Source organism: Lucilia sericata, unplaced genomic scaffold (assembly GCF_015586225.1).
Source record: "Lucilia sericata isolate MDLA Ls3-8-SP2 unplaced genomic scaffold, ASM1558622v1 Contig000505F_arrow, whole genome shotgun sequence".
NCBI lineage: Eukaryota > Metazoa > Arthropoda > Insecta > Diptera > Calliphoridae > Lucilia > Lucilia sericata.
In genome coordinates this window covers 230,523-253,103 of record NW_023994519.1, presented here as the reverse complement: position 1 = coordinate 253,103, position 22,581 = coordinate 230,523, and the positions used below count along the sequence as shown (strand labels likewise).

At 30.1% G+C, this 22,581-nt stretch overlaps 1 protein-coding gene across 3 annotated transcripts in view; it reads left to right on the top strand.

Annotated features, from left to right (window-relative positions):
• The window catches only part of LOC119605629 (cytoplasmic protein NCK1), a 50,138-nt gene extending 29,266 nt beyond the window's left edge, over window positions 1-20,872 (top strand). For 2 of the 3 annotated variants that reach the window (XM_037958849.1, XM_037958848.1), the window contains 5 exons: window positions 12,083-12,860; window positions 15,840-16,044; window positions 19,441-19,786; window positions 19,855-20,316; window positions 20,372-20,872. In XM_037958849.1, coding sequence (XP_037814777.1) covers window positions 12,443-12,860; window positions 15,840-16,044; window positions 19,441-19,786; window positions 19,855-20,316; window positions 20,372-20,581 — 1,641 coding nt within the window. In that variant the 5' untranslated portion in view covers window positions 12,083-12,442 and the 3' untranslated portion in view covers window positions 20,582-20,872. The remainder of the gene's footprint in view (window positions 1-12,082; window positions 12,861-15,839; window positions 16,045-19,440; window positions 19,787-19,854; window positions 20,317-20,371) is intronic. The other variant, XM_037958850.1, reaches the window with a different exon arrangement.
• Window positions 20,873-22,581: the final 1,709 nt, after the last annotated feature.

Here is a 22,581-nt window from a genome sequence, read left to right as displayed (position 1 = left end):
TAGCAAACGCTTGCTTGCTGTGCTGTGGTTTCACAGCAGCATGACAGCGTGAAAGCCATGATATCTTAAGTAAATAATTAAATAGATTTATATGAAAAAAAAAAGAATTTGTTAAATTATTTTTGCTTTAATTGGAACTATTTTTATTTTTAATAGTAGTAGTAGTATGAAAGTCAGGGATTCCTTTTGGTAAATGGTGAGTCACTTTAAATGAAGGGAGGAGAGTATTGGAATTTATTATTTTGAAAGTGAATGAATTTTTATAGATTTTTAATTAGTTTTTTTAATAGATTTTAATTAAGGGAATTTTCAGCTTATTATTATTTTAAAACGTTAAATATTGTTGTTGTTTTTTGTTATTTAAAGAGCTTTGAATTTTTCTTTTGTTTGAAAACAAAAGTTTCTTTCAAGTTTTAAAATATTTACTTAAAAATAGAACAATTTAAATTTTCACACTTTCAAGTCTTCTTTGTTTAAGTAGTTACAGTTGCGATTAGAAATTTAGCAGAAAATTAAAAGGTTTTTAACAATGTTTTTTTTTTTTAACATTTTGTTGCTTGTTTTATGTTCCACACTGTAACCATTCATAACTATGTAACTTTGTAGCGTTTTTTTAATCATAATATTATGTTAGGCAATTGCCTTTATTTTGAATTTTTTTGTTTTTAAAATGTACTATTTACTACTTGTTTTAATGTTGCGGCAACATGTACAAAAACAACTATCACGAAGTAGCAACAATATTTATTTAAGTAGTTTAATCCCAGCAAACATTTTCAATCGCGGAAGTCAGTAAGAGTATTCTTTAACATTATCAAATTGCTCGCATATTTCATCGCAGAAGTATAATGCTGATTTCCTTGTATGTGCTATGTAGAAGTGTCTTCTGGATATCTTCTGGAAGATAACTAAAAGCCTTGTCTAAAGATCAAAATTATTTCTTAATTAATTTTATTCATGTAAAACTTATACTGTCTTCTAACTATCAACCAGAGTTGGGTTTGCGAAAATTCGTCTTCGAAATGTTTGTTGGGTTAGTTGCATACAGTAGTAGTTCTCAGTACTTACTTACAACTTAAAAGACACTTAAGGGTTTTGTTTGTAACACTTTATATTTGAAAACTTACTTATAATTCAGATGGCCAAGTTTCGACTTATTTTCTTTCTTTGTCTAGTGAGACATTTAAGACTTTTTTTTATGAAATTATAAGCTGATTAGACTATATTGCATCGAGCAGCGTTGGACAGTACGAGAAACAACAAAATAAAGAATATAGTAATTTAAGACGTAAGACTTATAATTTCAAAACAGAAGAAATGATGAGAAAAACATTGCATGGAGGGGACTGCTGCATAATAAGAGGTATGGAGACATTAAACTTGAATGGTGTCAAATTTTATTTTAGACTGCAGTTAGCAGGAATAGAGACGTAAAACCTAAATGGTGTTAAATATTTAGTAGAAATAAAACGATTTATTTTTCTTTAAATAAAATATCGTTTTTAGAAAGTGTTGCACATAAAAGTAATTTTTTGTTAGGGACAGGTCTATGGACAAGTCTGTTGACTAGTCTATGGAATTATCTATAGACTAGACTATGGTCTAGCTGATTAATTAGAACATGGACTAGTGTATAACTAGACTATGGACTAGTCTATATACAAGTCTGTTGCCAGTTTTGTGGACTATTCTATTGATTAGTCTATTAACTAGATGATGGACTAGTCTATTAACTAGATGATGGACTAGTCTATTGTTTAGACTGTGGACTGGTCTATTGATTAGACTATGGACTGGTCTATTGATTAGACTATGGACTAGTCTATTGATTAGACTATGGATAAGTGTTTTGATGAGACAATATGGATAAGTCTGTGGACTAATTTATGATCTAATTATTGACTAGTCTATTAACTAGTCTATGGACTAGTCTATTAAATAGTCTATGGACTAGTCCATTAACTAGTCTATGGGCTAGTCTATTGATTACACTATGTGCTAGTCTATTGACTAGCCTATCAATTAGAACATACACTAGACTGTTGGCTAGAATATGGACTAGTCTATGGAACATGGACTAGTGTATAACTAGACTATGGACTAGTCTATATACAAGTCTGTTGCCAGTTTTGTGGACTATTCTATTGATTAGTCTATTAACTAGATCATGGACTAGTCTATTGATAAGACTATGGACTGGTCTATTGATTAGACTATGGACTGGTCTATTGATTAGACTATGGATAAGTCTGTGGACTAATTTATGATCTTATTATTGACTAGTCTATGGACTAGTCTATTGAATAGTCTATTAAATAGTCTATGGACTAGGCTATTGATTACATTATGTGCTAGTCTATTGACTAGCCTATCAATTAGAACATACACTAGACTGTTGGCTAGAATATGGACTAGTCTATGGACTAATCTATTGACTATTCTATTAACTAGACAGTAGGCTAGAAGATGGACCAGTCTATTGACTAGTCTATAGGCTAATCTATTAACAAGACTATGGACTGGTCTATAAACAAGTCTGGTTCCAGTTTTACTAATCTATTTACTAACCTATTAATTAGATTATGAGCTAGTCTATTGAGTAGACTGTGGACTACTCTATTGATTAGACTATGGATAAGTCTATTGACTAGTCTATGGACAAGTCTATAAACTAATTATTGAATAGTCTATTAACTAGTGTATGTACTAGTCTATTAATTAGACTATTGACTATGTATCAGTCTATTAACAATGTTATAGTCTCCTGCCTAGTCTATTAACTAACCTTTGATTGGACTTATTACCAGTCTATTAACTAGACTATTGATTGGTTTATTAACTAGACTATGAACTAGTCTATTGATTAGACTATGGATTAGGCTATGGACTAATCTGTTGCTTAGTGTATAAACTAATCTATTGACTAGATTATAGACTAGTATATTGATAAGACTACGGGCTAGTCTATTGTCAAGTCTATTTACAAGTCTGTTGCTTGGTCTGTGAACTAACCTATTGACTAGACTAGGGACTACCCCATTGAAAAAAATATGGACAAGGCTATGAACTAGTCCATGGACTAATCTATAAACTTATATAGTAACTAGACTATGTACTAGTATATTGACTAGCATATTTTCTTATTCATTGACTAGTCTATTCAATAGTTTAATCAATAGCACGTTGACTAGTCCATTGACTAGCCTATTGTCTAGTCTATATAATCCAACAATCTTCCCTATATAAATAAAAATAACATCCATAATCACTTCACACTTTTTACATTCCTCTAAAGATCAATAATCTTAATTTATTAAGATTTCTTCTAATTTATACACTAAGTGTAAACAAACTAGCGTTAAAATTAAAAAAAAACAATAAAAAATCTCAAAATTGTTTCTTAAAATCTCAAAAAATGGTTTTATCTAAAAATACAAAATTTAGCGTAAATAATTAAATTTATACTAACGAAAGAAACTCAAGATTGAAAATAAAAGAAATAAATTTAATTTGTATTTTTTCACATGTATGCAACCAGAAAAAAAACAAAAGAAAATTATTTATAAAACCATCAACCACAACCATCGTTTCCATTCAGCCAAACAATCATCCCATCCATCCATCCATCTATCGCTATCAATTTCCCTTGACAATTATAAACAAGAAATAACAAACAATTTATAAGAAAAAACCTCTCTAGACGTTGAAAATTATATATTGAAACATACACGAATGTCTATAGAAAAAAAAAGATTTTTATTTGTGGTAAATAAACTGAATACTGCTACTGTTATCAATTAGATGTCAGAAGTTCAAATATTGGAATTGAAATATAATACAAACGTACGCCCACCAAAAAAAACTAAAATAAATTTATTTTAAATAAAATCCATTATATAAAACTTCTAAATTAAAGCATTTTTAAATCTTAGATATATTATGTTATTTATCTAGACTTTTTTAAAAAAGAAGCACATTTTCCATGTCAAATTTTACAAAAAAAAATACTACTTTTCCGCATTTTTAAAATTTTATTTAAATCAGCAACAACAAGCAAATCTACGACGTGATATTTTTGTGATAAAAAATTTTTTTATACAATATTTATATTTTTCTTTAAATATTATAACATATTTTTACATATAATATCGGATTTCCGGTAATAAGCCGTTGAAACTACACTAACACACTTTCAAGCATACAAATACGTATAATATTATATGTGGAAACACGCACACTTAGCCATTCATAAATCTGACAAATATACTGAGTAATAAAGTGTGCAGACATAAAGACAGCTTGTGATTTTTTTTTCTAATTTTAAGTATTTGTCTATATATTTTTTTCTATGTTGTTTTTGTGCTTTTTATGTATTACAGCAGAAAAAAAAATCTGCCACACATAATAACTGTTTATACAAAATATTTTTTCCCATATTGCAAACGCAAATTGTACTTGTAATAATGCCACCATTTTTGCGGCAGTATCCTAAAGGAGTGATTTCTAGTTTAATACGAGATGACAGATAGATAGAGAGATAGATAATAGATAGATAGATAGATAGATAGAATAGATAGATAGATAGATAGATAGATAGATAGATAGTTAGGTAGGTTAGTTAGTTAGTTAGTTAGTTAGTTAGTTAGATGTTAGTTAGTTAGTTTGTTAGCTTAGTTAGTTAGTTAGTTAGTTAGTTAGCTAGTTAGTTAGTTAGTTAGTTGGTTAGTTAGTTAGTGTTAGTTAGTTAGTAGTTAGTTAGTAGTAGTTAGTTGGTTGTTAGTTATTTAGTTGTTAGTTTAGTTAGTTAGTTAGTTAGTTAGTTAGTTAGTTAGTTAGTTAGTTAGTTAGTTAGTTAGTTAGTTAGTTAGTTAGTTAGGAGTTAGTTAGTTAGTTAGTTAGTTAGTTAGTTAGTTAGTTAGTTAGTAGTTAGTTAGTTAGTTAGTTAGTTAGTTAGTTAGTTAGTTAGTTAGTTAGTTAGTAGTTAGTAGTTAGTTAGTTGTTAGTTAGTTAGTTAGTTAGTTAGTAGTTAGTTAGTTAGTTAGTTAGTTAGTTAGTTAGTTAGTTAGTTAGTTAGTAGTTAGTTAGTTAGTTAGTTAGTTAGTAGTTAGTTAGTTAGTTAGTTAGTTAGTTAGTTAGTTAGTTAGTTAGTTAGTTAGTTAGTGTTAGTAGTTAGTTAGTTTAGCTAGTTAGTTAGTTAGTTAGTTAGTTAGTTAGTTAGTTAGTTAGTTAGTTAGTTAGTAGTAGTTAGTTTAGTTAGTTAGTTAGTAGTTAGTTAGTTAGTAGTAGTTAGTTAGTTAGTTAGTTAGTTAGTTAGTTAGTTAGTTAGTTAGTTAGTAGTTTAGTTAGTTAGTTAGTTAGTTAGTTAGTTAGTTAGTTAGTTAGTTAGTTAGTTAGTAGTTAGTTAGTTAGTTAGTTAGTTAGTTAGTTAGTTAGGTTAGTTAGTTAGTTAGTTAGTAGTTAGTTAGTTAGTTAGTTAGTTAGTTAGTTAGTTAGTAGTTAGTTAGTTAGTTAGTTAGTTAGTAGTAGTTAGTTAGTTAGTTAGTTAGTTAGTTAGTTAGTTAGTTAGTTAGTTAGTTAGTTAGTTAGTTAGTAGTTAGTTAGTTAGCTAGTTAGTTAGTTAGTTAGTTAGTTAGTTAGTTAGTTAGTTAGTTAGTTAGTTAGTTAGTTAGTTAGTTAGTTAGTTAGTTAGTTAGTTAGTTAGTTAGTTAGTTAGTTAGTTAGTAGTTAGTTAGTTAGTTAGTTAGTTAGTTAGTTAGTTAGTTAGTTAGTTAGTTAGTTGTAGTTAGTTAGTTAGTTAGTTAGTTAGTTAGTAGTTAGTTAGTTAGTTAGTTAGTTAGTTAGTTAGTTAGTTAGTTAGTTAGTTAGTTAGTTAGTTAGTTAGTTAGTTAGTTAGTTAGTTAGTTAGTTAGTTAGTTAGTTAGTTAGTTAGTTAGTTAGTTAGTTAGTTAGTTAGTTAGTTAGTTAGTTAGTTAGTTAGTTAGTTAGTTAGTTAGTTAGTTAGTTAGCTAGTTAGTTAGTTAGTTAGTTAGTTAGTTAGTAGTTAGTTAGTTAGTTAGTAGTTAGTTAGTTAGTTAGTTAGTTAGTTAGTTAGTAGTAGTTATTAGTTAGTAGTTAGTAGTTAGTTAGTTAGTTAGTTAGTTAGTTAGTTAGTTAGTTAGTTAGTTAGTTAGTTAGTTAGTTAGTTAGTTAGTTAGTAGTTAGTTAGTTAGTTAGTAGTTAGTTAGTTAGTTAGTTAGTTAGTTAGTTAGTAGTTAGTTAGTTAGTTAGTTAGTTAGTAGTTAGTTAGTTAGTTAGTTAGTTAGTTAGTTAGTTAGTTAGTTAGTTAGTTAGTTAGTTAGTTAGTTAGTTAGTTAGTTAGTTAGTTAGTAGTTAGTTAGTTAGTTAGTTAGTTAGTTAGTTAGTTAGTTAGTTAGTTAGTAGTTAGTTAGTTAGTTAGTTAGTTAGTTAGTTAGTTAGTTAGTTAGTAGTTAGTTAGTTAGTTAGTTAGTTAGTTAGTTAGTTAGTTAGTTAGTTAGTTAGTTAGTGGTTAACTAACTAAAATAATTTTAAAATTATTAAAAATTATAAATCATGATATCTTCGAATTTTTCGAAATTTTGTGTTTATACTTCAGTTCGAAATCGGAGAAGTTGGCCTCATTAATGCGAACATTTTCGAAGACATATTCAAGAGCTTATTTTCTAAAAAAAGTTTAAATTTTATGACAATTTCTTAAGTTTGAAATTGGAAAATTGTAGAAATTGCTCTCAAATAAAACTAACTTTGAATTTCCAAATATAACATATCGAAATTCTATTAAAGAAATGGATCTTTTAAACATCTGTAACTACATAATATATATTTGTCTTAGGTACATACTCATGTTTTATAATACTTTTGTATGTACATATGGACGTATGTTTGTAAATATGATGGTTATAATAATCAACATCTAACATCTAATAATAGAAGCTTATAACGTCCTTGAAATTTTAGCTTATGGCAGTGTCTAAGACGTCAACTGAATATATTGTATAGACGTAAGAAGAACGAAACCAACAACAAACCACAATCTGACATACAACATTGACTCCAACCATATCTTAATGTATGGTACGTTGTACATGTTTATTGGTCGTTTGCTTGTTTTTATTACCAACATACATTTTCTAGATGAAAAGAAGAAAAAAAAATCTCAAAAACGGAAAACATTGTGTAATCGTAGTAGTAATTTTTTGGACATATTGTTTGGTCGGTTGTTTCCTTTATTTGAGTAGATTGTGTAGGCGTTGTTTCTGGCTTGCGTTACAAGATTTAAAAAAATCATTTTTTTTTTTTCATAAAAGCATATTTCCCCTAGCACGCCCTTTTTAACGTAATATTATTTTTTAATTTAGGGTTGGGTGCCAAAACAAACAGTTAGTGATATTTAGAATAGAGTATGATTATTAATCGTTGTTTGTGGTTTCAAGGAATTGTTAAATTTTTAAACTAAATATTGATTTAAATAATTAATCCAAAAATTTAATCATTATGTGATTTGTTTATTACAAATTAGTTTCAACATTTGCCTTCTTGCTTTGGTGCAAATTTATTAACAAAATTTTTACACAGTTGCTTAGATATTTTGTTATATTTTCGAAATTATTCGGATTAATTTCTTAATCGTTTAACCTTATACACAAAACCTATAAAAAAAATGTGAAAAACGCATAAATTATATGGACCATTTTAAATATATATTTTTTCAATTCTTTTTTTATTTATATTAAACTGTTATATTTAAAAGTTTAGAACATTTATCTTTAAATTGAAATCTATTTGTATATTCATAAATATAAATTGAAAATTTATTTAGTTTTATTATTATTGACATGGTGTTGAATATATTTGTTAAAAGTTTTTTATTTGGCGTATAAAGGTGTAACAAATATGATTCATTTATTAGTTTTTTGTCTAGAAAATAGCTTACTTATAGTCAATTCCAATATTTTTGTTAAAAAAAAGGGCCAGGTTTAATGACAAATTTGTATAGAACACTTTATTTAGTTTTTAAAGAAAATATCTACACAAATGTTATTGCACCGTACACAAGAAAGGAATGAAGTACTTCAACCAGGATTACATTATCATCATTTCGAAAGTACATAATTTCGAATGTTAAACCTCTAATATGTATATATGTTCCAGTTTAGTTCAGTTCAGTTCTAGTTCAGTGCAAGTTCAGTGCTAGTTCAGTTCTAGTTCAGTTCTAGTTCACTTCTAGTTCAGTTCAGTTCTAATTCAGTTCTAGTTCAGTTCTAGTTCAGTTCTAATTCAGTTCTAGTTCAGTTCTAGTTCAGTTCTAGTTCAGTTCTAGTTCAGTTCTAGTTCTAGTTCAGTTCTAGTTCAGTTCTAGTTCAGTTCTAGTTCAGTTCTAGTTCAGTTCTAGTTCAGTTCTAGTTCAGTTCTAGTTCAGTTCTAGTTCAGTTCTAGTTCAGTTCTAGTTCAGTTCTAGTTCAGTTCTAGTTCAGTTCTAGTTCAGTTCTAGTTCAGTTCTAGTTCAGTTCTAGTTCAGTTCTAGTTCAGTTCTAGTTCAGTTCTAGTTCAGTTCTAGTTCAGTTCTAGTTCAGTTCTAGTTCAGTTCTAGTTCAGTTCTAGTTCAGTTCTAGTTCAGTTCTAGTTCAGTTCTAGTTCAGTTCTAGTTCAGTTCTAGTTCAGTTCTAGTTCAGTTCTAGTTCAGTTCTAGTTCAGTTCTAGTTCAGTTCTAGTTCAGTTCTAGTTCAGTTCTAGTTCAGTTCTAGTTCAGTTCTAGTTCAGTTCTAGTTCAGTTCTAGTTCAGTTCTAGTTCAGTTCTAGTTCAGTTCTAGTTCAGTTCTAGTTCAGTTCTAGTTCAGTTCTAGTTCAGTTCTAGTTCAGTTCTAGTTCAGTTCTAGTTCAGTTCTAGTTCAGTTCTAGTTCAGTTCTAGTTCAGTTCTAGTTCAGTTCTAGTTCAGTTCTAGTTCAGTTAGTTCAGTTCTAGTTCATTAGTTCTAGTTCAGTTCTAGTTCAGTTCTAGTTCAGTTCTTGTTCAGTTCTAGTTCAGTTCTAGTTCAGTTCTAGTTCAGTTCTAGTTCAGTTCTAGTTCAGTTCTAGTTCAGTTCTAGTTCAGTTCTAGTTCAGTTCTAGTTCAGTTCTAGTTCAGTTCTAGTTCAGTTCTAGTTCAGTTCTAGTTCAGTTCTAGTTCAGTTCTAGTTCAGTTCTAGTTCAGTTCTAGTTCAGTTCTAGTTCAGTTCTAGTTCAGTTAAAGTTGAGTTCTAGTTCAGTTAAAGTTGAGTTCTAGTTCAGTTAAAGTTGAGTTCTAGTTCAGTTCTAGTTCATTCTAGTTCAGTTCTAGTTCTAGTATATTCAATGTAAAAAAATAATTTAAAAATTTCCTTAAAAAATTTGTTTATTAATAAACAATTTAAACACAAAAATTTAATAAAATCCACGCCTAAAAGTAATCACACCCTAATAAAATATGTATTATTATTAGATATTTTAAATTTATTATTATTTAAATCTAAAAACTGAATACACTATCCCCTATTTATTGTAAATTTTCCCCTTGTTTTAAACAATATACGTTTGTCACTTCAATTTGTTTGCAATTTTAACTAAAAAAGTTTAATAACAAAACTGTTATTACTTTTACATACATTCTACTGCTACTTAGATATTGAAATGCAATTTTCTGTATTCTAACTCTGCTCGGCTCTGTACTGTGCTGTTGTACAAATTCAGAGAAAAAAACCCTTACAAAAACAAACATGAACTGAATGCACATGAACTACTCTAGAAGTTATATTTGCATAACACACTTTAACTGAACAATCTGAATACGAAAATAAAGTGAAAAAATAATACTTGTACACATATATTTATATTAGCATGAATAACTAGGACACCAAACGAAGCATAATTTCAATATGTGCAAAAGGAAAATAATAATAAAAACAACAACTGCTCCTCCTAGTCTTCTCAAAAGAATAAATTCAACGAGACGTACATTTCTTACTTTATGTTTATTAAATCTTTGTCACAAAAATCTACATCTAAAATATGTTTTATTCAAATTTTGAAATATTTTCTACAGTCAATTTTAAAATTACTTATTCAGAAAATTGTGTGTTTTTGTTTACATCAGTGTACAGTGGGGAAAATTGCCAAAAAAAAGGAAAATATTTAGTTTTTAAATGGTTGGTTCTAGTTAAGTTCTTGTTTACTTCTAGTTTAGTTCTAGTTCAGTCCTAGTTCAGTTCTAGTTCAGTTCTAGTTCAGTTCTAGTCCAGTTCTAGTTCAGTTCTAGTTCAGTTCTAGTTCAGTTCTTGTTCAGTTCTAGTTTAGTTCAGTTCTAGTTTAGTTCAGTTCTAGTTTAGTTCAGTTCTAGTTCTAGTTCAGTTCTAGTTCAGTTCTAGTTCAGTTCTAGTTCAGTTCTAGTTCAGTTCTAGTTCAGTTCTAGTTCAGTTCTAGTTCAGTTCTAGTTTCAGTTCTAGTTCAGTTCTAGTTCAGTTCTAGTTTCAGTTCTAGTTCAGTTCTAGTTCAGTTCTAGTTCAGTTCTAGTTCAGTTCTAGTTCAGTTCTAGTTCAGTTCTAGTTCAGTTCTAGTTCAGTTCTAGTTCAGTTCTAGTTCAGTTTCTAGTTCAGTTCTAGTTCAGTTCTAGTTCAGTTCTAGTTCAGTTCTAGTTCAGTTCTAGTTCAGTTCTAGTTCAGTTCTCGTTAGTTCTAGTTCAGTTCTAGTTCAGTTCTAGTTGAGTTCTAGTTCGGTTCTAGTTCAGTTCTCGTTCAGTTCTAGTTCAGTTCTAGTTCAGTTCTAGTTCAGTCCTAGTCCAGTTCTAGTTCAGTTCTAGTTCAGTTCTAGTTCAGTTCTAGTTCAGTTCTAGTTCAGTTTCAGTTCTAGTTCAGTTCTAGTTCAGTTCTAGTTCAGTTCTAGTTCAGTTCTAGTTCAGTTCTAGTTCAGTTCTAGTTCAGTTCTAGTTCAGTTCTAGTTCAGTTCTAGTTCAGTTCTAGTTCAGTTCTCGTTCAGTTCTAGTTCAGTTCTAGTTCAGTTCTAGTTGAGTTCTAGTTCGGTTCTAGTTCAGTTCTCGTTCAGTTCTAGTTCAGTTCTAGTTCAGTTCTAGTTCAGTTCTAGTTCAGTCCTAGTCCAGTTTCTAGTTCAGTTCTAGTTCAGTTCTAGTTCAGTTCTAGTTCAGTTCTAGTTCAGTTCTAGTTCAGTTCTAGTTCAGTTCTAGTTCAGTTCTAGTTCAGTTCTAGTTCAGTTCTAGTTCAGTTCTAGTTCAGTTCTAGTTCAATTCTAGTTCAGTTCTAGTTCAGTTCTAGTTCGGTTCTAGTTCAGTTCTTTTCACACTTCTTTCAACTATAGGAGTAGTTTTATTTCATTAAAAAAATTTAATTTAAACGAAGACAAAATTTACCCACTGTACAGAGCGCTAAGAAAACTAGTTTAACACGTTAAAAAAGATGTTTGGATTAACTTCTTGTGTTCATTTACCTGAAAATGTTCAAGTTACTTTTTGGAATATTAAATAGAAAAGTTTTTTGACTTTAAATTTTATGTTATAAATATGTTAGTAGGTCAGATTTCCACATGTTCTAGGTTTTTAGTAAATTGACTAGTATTTGAAATTGACCCTAATTTATTCATAAATTTCTAAAATAACAAATAGTGACAATAAGCCGGTCATAATTTTGCTACATTCATCTCTCTCTCTCTCTCTCTCTCTTTAAATTGAAATTTGTATTGTAAAGTTTTAAATCATTTCTGTTCATTTAAAATTAATAAAAAATCACACAATCTAAAACATTTTTTTGCAGCAAGTGTAATTATAACTACTTAATCAATATTTTTATCAATTTAAATTAATTTTAACAAAAAAAAAAAAAAAAAAAAAAAATTTCTTCTAAATTGCTTGTTTATTGTTAAAAAAAATGGTTTTATTTAATAGCTTTTTTTATATGGTATTTTATATATAAATTAATATGCTTTTTTATAACTTTTGATTTATGTTCTCTTTCTGTTTTTGTTTCTTTCTATCTTCTCTTTTCATTTTTTGGTTGCTTTTAATATGAATTGCATTCTTGATTTTGCTTTATTGCAACTTTAGAAATGTTCAAATATTGGCATCATCATCAAATCCTAGACGATCATTGTAGACAATTGGATTCAACTTAAGGCAAAACTAAATACCATCACATCATCTGCATACATCGTCATTCTTGTCATCTGATCATAAGAGAAAGCTTGTAAACAGCTTACAAATTAAGAGTATTATCATTACACAAAACTAATTTTGAAAATCATTGGCAGGCAGCTCATAGAATAAGGAAATCCCAAGGCAATTTAATAAAGAACTGAAGAACGGAGTTAAGAAACCAAAAGACATTCCATTATTCCCCCGTCCTCGATTTAGTGTTTCTTGTTTTAATAGCTCTCCTCTAAATAAATTTTAGAGGAGTTTCTTGGAATGTTGGAATATCCTCAACGATTTGCGCGTAATATCCCTGAACCCTCAACAACAACACAAAACAATACACATCACAGTCATCATTTGCATCATCAACAACCACAGCCACTGCCACATCAAAACTATCAACAACAACAGCAACACATAGTTGTGGGATCACATTATCATCCACACTCGCAACAGCAGGGATCTTATCCAACAACACCAGCTTCACCGGCTCATCAACCACGTTATCCACAGCCACCACCACAGCATCATCAACGTAATTTATCGACGGCATCTTCCTGTAGTGCTCAACATAAAAGTGTCACCTTTAGTCAAGTAACAACTTCTAATAGTGGCGATTATAGTGCTGGCAGTAGTAGCGGTAATTCTAGTTGTGGTGGTCAACAATCAATGGCGGGCAATATGAAGCACGGTAATGATTTTTGAAATATTTCTGGAAATTAATTTTTACATTAAGAAGAGATGAATTTGAAAAGCTTAAACATTTTTTTGTAATCGAAAAAAATTAATTAGAACTGAACTAGAACAGAACTATAACTATAACTGTAACAGAACTACACTAGAACTGAACTAGAACTGAACTAGAACTGAACTAGAACTGAACTAGAACAGACCTAGAACTGAACTAGAACTGAACTAGAACTGAAGTAGAACTGAACTAGAACTGAACTAGAACTGAACTAGAACTGAACTAGAACTGAACTAGAACTGAACTAGAACTGAACTAGAACTGAACTAGAACTGAACTAGAACTGAACTAGAACTGAACTAGAACTGAACTAGAACTGAACTAGAACTGAACTAGAACTGAACTAGAACTGAACTAGAACTGAACTAGAACTGAACTAGAACTGAACTAGAACTGAACTAGAACTGAACTAGAACTGAACTAGAACTGAACTAGAACTGAACTAGAACTGAACTAGAACTGAACTAGAACTGAACTAGAACTGAACTAGAACTGAACTAGAACTGAACTAGAACTGAACTAGAACTGAACTAGAACTGAACTAGAACTGAACTAGAACTGAACTAGAACTGAACTAGAACTGAACTAGAACTGAACCAGAACTGAACTAGAACTGAACTAGAACTGAACTAGAACTGAACTAGAACTGAACTAGAACTGAACTAGAACTGAACTAGAACTGAACTAGAACTGAACTAGAACTGAACTAGAACTGAACTAGAACTGAACTAGAACTGAACTAGAACTGAACTAGAACTGAACTAGAACTGAACTAGAACTGAACTAGAACTGAACTAGAACTGAACTAGAACCGAACTAGAACTGAACTAGAACCGAACTAGAACTGAACTAGAACTGAACTAGAACTGAACTAGAACTGAACTAGAACTGTACTAGAACTGAACTAGAACTGTACTAGAACTGAACTAGAACTGAACTAGAACTGAACTTGAACTGAACTAGAATTGACCTAGTACTGACCTAGTACTGACCTAGAACTGAACTAGAACTGAACTAGAACTGAACTAGAACTGAACTAGAACTGAACTAGAACTGAACTAGAACTGAACTAGAACTGAACTAGAACTGAACTAGAACTGAACTAGAACTGAACTAGAACTGAACTAGAACTGAACTAGAACTGAACTAGAACTGAACTAGAACTGAACTAGAACTGAACTAGAACTGAACTAGAACTGAACTAGAACTGAACTAGAACTGAACTAGAACTGAACTAGAACTGAACTAGAACTGAACTAGAAACTAAACTTGAACTGTAACTAGAACTGAACTAGAACTGAACTAGAACTGAACTAGAACTGAACTAGAACTGAACTAGAACTGAACTAGAACTGAACTAGAACTGAACTAGAACTGACTAGAACTGAACTAGAACTGAACTAGAACTGAACTAGAACTGAACTAGAACTGAACTAGAACTGAACTAGAACTGAACTAGAACTGAACTAGAACTGAACTAGAACTGAACTAGAACTGAACTAGAACTGAACTAGAACTGAACTAGAACTTAACTAGAACTTAACTAGAACTTAACTAGAACTGAACTAGAACTGAACTAGAACTGAACTAGAACTGAACTAGAACTGAACTAGAACTGAACTAGAACTGAACTAACTGAACTAGAACTGAACTAGAACTGAACTAGAACTGAACTAGAACTGAACTAGAACTGAACTAGAACTGAACTAGAACTGAACTAGAACTGAACTAGAACTGAACTAGAACTGAACTAGAACTGAACTAGAACTGAACTAGAACTGAACTAGAACTGAACTAGAACTGAACTAGAACTGAACTAGAACTGAACTAGAACTGAACTAGAACTGAACTAGAACTGAACTAGAACTGAACTAGAACTGAACTAGAACTGAACTAGAACTGAACTAGAACTGAACTAGAACTGAACTACTGAACTAGAACTGAACTAGAACTGAACTAGAACTGAACTAGAACTGAACTAGAACTGAACTAGAACTGAACTAGAACTGAACTAGAACTGAACTAGAACTGAACTAGAACTAAATAGAACTGACTAGAACTGAACTAGAACTGAACTAGAACTGAACTAGAACTGAACTAGAACTGAACTAGAACTGAACTAGAACTGAACTAGAACTGAACTAGAACTATGAACTAGAACTGAACTAGAACTGAACTAGAACTGACTAGAACTGAACTAGAACTGAACTAGAACTGAACTAGAACTGAACTAGAACTGAACTAGAACTGAACTAGAACTGAACTAGAACTGAACTAGAACTGAAATACTAGAACTGAACTAGAACTGAACTAGAACTGAACTAGAACTGAACTAGAAACTGAACTAGAACTGAACTAGAACTGAACTAGAACTGAACTAGAACTGAACTAGAACTGAACTAGAACGAACTAGAACTGAACTAGAAACTGAACTAGAACTGAACTAGAACTGAACTAGAACTGAACTAGAACGGGAACTAGAACTGAACTAGAAACTGAACTAGAACCGAACTAGAAACTGAACTAGAACTGAACTAGAACTGAACTAGAACTGAACTAGAACTGTACTAGAACTGAACTAGAACTGTACTAGAACTGAACTAGAACTGAACTAGAACTGAACTAGAACTGAACTAGAACTGAACTAGAACTGAACTAGAACTGAACTAGAACTGAACTAGAACTGAACTAGAACTGAACTAGAACTGAACTAGAACTGAACTAGAACTGAACTAGAACTGAACTAGAACTGAACTAGAACTGAACTAGAACTGAACTAGAACTGAACTAGAACTAAGCTTGAACTGTACTAGAACTGAACTAGAACTGACACTTATTTGTTCCAACTTCTCAAATTCATGCTTCAATTATTTGCAGTAAATAACATTTATAATTTCAATATCTTTTTCTAAAATATTCTAGGAAAATCACAAGAAGATGTTTGCTACGTTGTAGCCAAATACGATTATGCTGCTCAGGGAGCCCAAGAATTGGATTTACGAAAAAATGAACGTTATTTACTATTAGATGATTCCAAACATTGGTGGCGTGTACAAAATAATCGCAATCAATCGGGTTATGTGCCCAGTAATTATGTAAAAAAGGAAAAACCATCATTATTTGATAGGTAAGTTATAGATAATAATAATAACAATATATTATCAAAATTATTCTTAAATTACCAATTCCTACTAATCCAAAAAAATGTTTTTCTTTTTTATTTATTCCCCTTCATTTAGCTAAGCTTTGTTTTTTGCTCAATTTTTTTATTTTGATTTTTTAAGTAGCAATTTCATTTAGTTCATTTAGTTTATTTCACATTATTATTTTATATCAATTTTTATGTTGCTATTCAGAAAAGTTTATTTGGAATCACTTGTTCAAACCCTAAGTGTTATGTGAAAATATGTATTTTTACTCCCGCCCCCACACTTCTATATAACTCACTTTCTTCTGTGTGTGTGTGTGTTTTTTGTATATTGTCCCCTTTGTATAAAACAAATGTATTTTTCATCGCTCCATTTGTTTCTTTTTTTATAGTTGTTGTGTGTATATAAAGTGTGTTATTTTAAACATTTTTTGTTGTTCCTCCTTAATCAACACTTCAATACTTAAGAAGTTGATCATTTATAGATTTTTTTTAGGAAAATAGAGTTGTGTTTATCTAAGTACTATATTTTAGGAAAGTACCATTTAAAAAGTACCAATCACTTTGTGCAGATTAAACTTTTATTATTGAAAATATTTTCTATTATATTCCTTCATGAATAATTTGTAATATTATTTACATAATTTTCTTAAGAGACTTCCCATAAAATCAAATTTACCCAGAAAGTACCTATTGTATTCATGTTATAGTACCATTTCTCAAATTCCCTCAGCAAACATGCCGTATTTGTCATTATATCTGCATATACAAGTACTTCATATGGTTATTTATATAACATTGTGTGTGTGTGTTTTTTTATGAACTCGCGTGGCTCATAATCATCATTAAAATTCCTCCCTTATTATTATTGTTTGTATTCTTTTGATTCCGTCATCTATGCATAGGAAAGTGTAGTATTATTATACACTTTTACGTAATAATAAAAAAATAATAAAGTTCATTTTTGATAACATAATTTTTTTTCTGTTTCTGGTGTTTTGAAACATTTTTTTTTCATATAGTAAAACAATGATTATTTTAAAGGCAATAAAATGTTCAATTTATTAATAATGAATAATGAATGATATAGTGTTGCATTACGAGCTTAAATGATAATAAATATTGTAATTAGAAATATTTCAGGGGTTTTTCTTTAACCTATATACATATGTATGTGGAAATGTATTGAAAGTTCAGAGATTAGGGAATAATAAAAAATGACTGGATTGGGAGGATGTTTTCTCAAAATTCTGTTTAAATTCACAGGACAACTGGCTAAAGTCTTATACGAAAAGTTCAGTTCTAGTTTAGTTCAGTTCTAGTTCAGTTCTAGTTCAGTTCTAGTTCTAGTTCTAGTTCAGTTCTAGTTCAGTTCTAGTTCAGTTCTAGTTCAGTTCTAGTTCAGTTCTAGTTTCTAGTTTTCTAGTTTAGTTCAGTTCTTCTAGTTCAGTTCTAGTTCAGTTCTAGTTCAGTTCTAGTTCAGTTCTAGTTCAGTTCTAGTTCAGTTCTAGTTCAGTTCTAGTTCAGTTCTAGTTCAGTTCTAGTTCAGTTCTAGTTCAGTTCTAGTTCAGTTCTAGTTCAGTTCTAGTTCAGTTTCTAGTTCAGTTCTAGTTCAGTTCTAGTCAGTTCTAGTTCAGTTCTAGTTCAGTTCTAGTTCAGTTCTAGTTCAGTTCTAGTTCAGTTCTAGTTCAGTTCTAGTTCAGTTCTAGTTCAGTTCTAGTTCAGTTCTAGTTCAGTTCTAGTTCAGTTAGTTCAGTTCTAGTTCAAGTTCTAGTTCAGTTCTAGTTCAGTTCTAGTTCAGTTCTAGTTCAGTTCTAGTTCAGTTCTAGTTCTGTTCTAGTTCTGTTCTAGTTCTGTTCTTGTTCTGTTCTAGTTCAGTTCTAGTTCAGTTCAGTTCTAGTTCAGTTCTAGTTCTAGTTCTAGTTCAGTTCTAGTTCAGTTCTAGTTCAGTTCTAGTTCAGTTCTAGTTCAGTTCTAGTTCAGTTCTAGTTCAGTTTTAGTTCAGTTCTAGTTCAGTTCTAGTTCAGTTCTAGTTCAGTTCTAGTTCAGTTCTAGTTCAGTTCTAGTTCAGTTCTAGTTCAGTTCTAGTTCAGTTCTAGTTCAGTTCTAGTTCAGTTCTAGTTCAGTACTAGTTCAGTTCTAGTTCAGTTCTAGTTCAGTTCTAATTCAGTTCTAGTTCAGTTCTAGTTCAGTTCTAGTTAGTTCCAGTTCAGTTCTAGTTCAGTTCTAGTTTAGTTCAGTTCTAGTTCTAGTTCAGTTCTAGTTCAGTTCTAGTTCAGTTCTAGTTCAGTTCTAGTTCAGTTCTAGTTCAGTTCTAGTTCAGTTCTAGTTCAGTTCTAGTTCAGTTCTAGTTCAGTTCTAGTTCTAGTTCAGTTCTAGTTCAGTTTTCTAGTTCTAGTTCAGTTCTAGTTCAAGTTCTAGTTCAGTTCTAATTCAGTTCTAGTTCAGTTCTAGTTCAGTTCTAATTCAGTTCTAGTTCAGTTCTAGTTCAGTTCTAGTTCAGTTCTAGTTCAGTTTCTAGTCAGTTCTTGTTCAGTTCCAGTTCAGTTCTAGTTCAGTTCTAGTTCAGTCTAGTTCAGTTTCTAGTTCAGTTCTAGTTCAGTTCTAGTTCAGGTTCTAGTTCAGTTCTAGTTTCAGTTCTAGTTCTAGTTCAGTTCTAGTTCAGTTCTAGTTCGTTTCTAGTTCAGTTCTAGTTCAGTTCTAGTTCAGTTCTAGTTCAGTTCTAGTTCAGTTCTAGTTCAGTTCTAGTCAGTTCTAGTTCAGTTCTAGTACAGTTCTAGTTCTAGTTCAGTTCTAGTTCAGTTCTAGTTCAGTTCTAGTTCAGTTCTAGTTCTAGTTCAGTTCTAGTTCAGTTCTAGTTCAGTTCTAGTTCAGTTCTAGTTCAGTTCTAGTTCAGTTCTAGTTCAGTTCTAGTTCAGTTCAAGTTCAGTTCTAGTTCAATTCTAGTTCAGTTCTAGTTAAATTTTAGTTCATTTCTACTTCAGTTTTAGTTCTAGAATAGATTTAAAGCGGATTGATCTTAACTCCAAACTATAACAAATGCGTTATAATATTAGTTGTGAAACTAATACAATTTTAATACTTTTAATTAAAATGTGTTTCAAATAAAATCTATGATAAAAAAGTGAAAAAAATTTGGATAGTGTGATTTAAATTAAATAAAAACTAATTTTATGAGTAATTGGTACTTAGTAATTTATGCTTAAAAACATGTTTAACATATATAAGTAAAAAAAATTCTCATGATACATCTCGAAAAACATTCCATAAGATAAATAAATTTAGCAGAAATATATAAATAAGAACAACACAAATTGATAATGATTTTGAAATAAATGAAATATTTTCTAATATTTATCTCTTATATTTTTACAGCATAAAGAAAAAAGTGAAAAAAGGTTCAGGCTCGAAAACATTACCCAATTGTTCTCCATCAAGACAAATCGAAAGTCCAACAATGTCGCGAAGACTGCCCCCAGATCCATCAGAGGCTATTGGTTCAGCTATTGTGAAATATAATTATCAAGCACAACAACCGGATGAGTTGTCACTAACCAAGGGTACACGTATACTTATATTGGAGAAATCCAACGACGGTTGGTGGCGAGGACAAAGTGGTAATGCCGTGGGCTGGTTTCCAAGCAATTACACAACTGAGGATTGTGATAATGATGGTGAGATACATACATATGCAATGGCTGAAAATGTATTAGATATAGTGGTGAGTAGAATTTATGAAATTGGCAAATGAATTATAAGTTTAATTTGTTTCTCTGTTTTTTGTGTTAGGTGGCTTTATATAGCTTCAATTCAAATAATGATCAAGAATTATCATTTGAAAAAGGCGATCGTTTAGAGATTGTTGATCGTCCTGCCTCCGATCCCGATTGGTATAAGGCACGAAATAATCAGGGTCAAGTCGGTTTAGTTCCACGCAATTATTTACAAGAGTTAAATGATTATTTGGCCACACCCTATCGCAATAATGGTGGGGCAGCGGGCAATGGTAATGCTGGTGGCAATGGTGGTGGAGGTGGTGGTGGCAGCATTGGTGGCGGTGCAAATGCCAATGGTGACTCAATCGATCGTCGGGCTGATGGTATGCCACAAAATTCACCACCACCCATGGAAAGGCCTAATTTGGCGGGTAAATCATGGTATTATGGAGCTATAACACGCAGTCAATGTGATACGGTCTTAAATCAACACGGTCATGATGGTGATTTTCTAATACGTGACAGTGAAACTAATGTAGGTTTGTTGAGTAAGAATTAAATATAGAGTTATAATGAATTTTCCATTTTAGATGGGTGATTACTCAGTTTCTCTTAAGGCTCCGGGACGTAATAAACATTTCCGTGTTCATGTGGAAAACAGCATGTACTGCATAGGCCAACGTAAGTTTCATACTTTAGATCAACTAGTAGATCATTACCAAAGAGCGCCCATCTATACAAATAAACAGGGTGAGAAATTATATTTAGTACGACCGTTACCAAAAGCCAATGGTACGTAAATTATTTAATCCAAAATTGCAAACAAAGAACAAAAACCTCAATTACCCCCTTATATAAACATCAAAGGTTTACACTGTTGTAAAAGGAAATCAACAAACAAATTCGAAAAGAAAGAACTTTTTTTTTTCAAAAACTAAACCTTAAAAAAGAAGAAAGATATACATATTCAATACTTAACACGGAGATACCATTTACCAATTACGCTAAATATGTTGTCACAATATCACCTTTAAACAGAAAAAAAGTAAAAAATAAAAAAAATTGTAGTTTTTCAAAACCATACAACAAAACAATTTCATATTTATATATACAAAAATACATACATTAAAAAAAAATACAAACAAACAATTTAAGAATGAAAAGAAAACACTTACACAAGGCGTAAAATATATTTAAACGAAAACATAATTGTCAAATTACATTTTACATTTATAGCTATATACATACATACATATGTACAAGTATAGATAACACAGGACGACAAAATTTAAAAAAAAGTCAAAATCCAGAGACAAAACTTTTCTTAAAGATTGAGCTGAGCGTTTATATCTCAAAATTTTTCACTTCACATGGGATTTTTGAGATATTTTAGCTTGAAGTTTGAAAAATTTGCATTTGTTCATCGGATTTTTCATTAGATATGAAAAAATATGAATTTTTGTTATTTTTCCCAAAAATTTTGCAATATTTTAGAATTCCCATTTTCCTAACAAAAAAAAAATCCATTAGGGGATTTTCTGGGATTGTACAAAAATACACAAAATTTACATAAAATTGATATTTTTCAAGTATTTTATAGATTTTTGCTAAAAATTTCAATTCCCAATTTATTTATGAAAATCCCCACTTTGGGAATTTAGTTAATTTTTCTAGAAATTCATTATAATTATAAAGTTTATTTAGATTTTTGAGTAATTTTCAAAATAATTTGCAAAATTTTCAAATTCCCATTTTCCTAACGAAAAATTCCATTAGGGGATTTTCTGGGATTGTACGAAATTGCTTAAAAATTACATGTAATTAATATTTTTAATGTATTTTATTGATTTTTGCTAAAAAATTTAATTCCCAATATATATATAAAAATCCCCACTTTGGGAATTTAGTTAATTTTTCTAGAAATTCATAAAAATTATAAAGTTTTTATGGGTTTTAGAGTAATTTTCAAAAAAAAAAAAAAATTGCAAAATTTTCAAATTCCCATTTTTCTAGCGAAAAATTCCATTAGGAGATTTTCTGGGATTGTCCAAAAATACACAAAATTTATTTAAAATTGATATTTCTCCTGTATTTTATTGATTTTTGTTAAAAATATAAATTCCCAATTTATTTATGAAAATCCCCACTTTAGGAATTGAGTTTATTTTGCTAGAAATTCATAAAAATTATAAAATACTTATGGGTTTCAAAATAATTTTGCAAAATTTTCAAATTCCCATTTTCCTAAAGAAAAATACCATTAGGAGATTTTCTGGGATTGTCCAAAATACACAAAATTTACATAAAATTGATAATTCTCAAATAATTTATTGATTTTTGTTAAAAATTTTAATTCCCAATTCATTAATTAAAAATCTTACTTTGAAAATTCGACAATTTTGCTAAAAATAAATTTTTGTGGATTTTAGAGTTCTTTTTGCAAAATTTTCAAATTCCCATTTCCCTAACGAAAAATTCCATTAGGGAATTTCCTGGGATTGTCCAGAAATATACAAAATTTACATAAAATTAAAAATACTTTCTCAAGTATTTTATAGATTTTTGCTAAAAATTTCAATTCCCAATTTATTTATGAAAATCCCCACTTTGGCAATTTAGTTCATTTTACTATAAAATCATAAAAATTATAAAGTTTTTAAGGGTTTTAGAGTAATTTCAGAAAAATTTTGCAAAATTTTCAAATTCCCATTTTCTTAAGAAAAATTCCATTAAAGGATTTTCTGGGATTGTCCGAAATTGCTTAAAAATTACATATAATTAATATTTTTAATGTATTTTA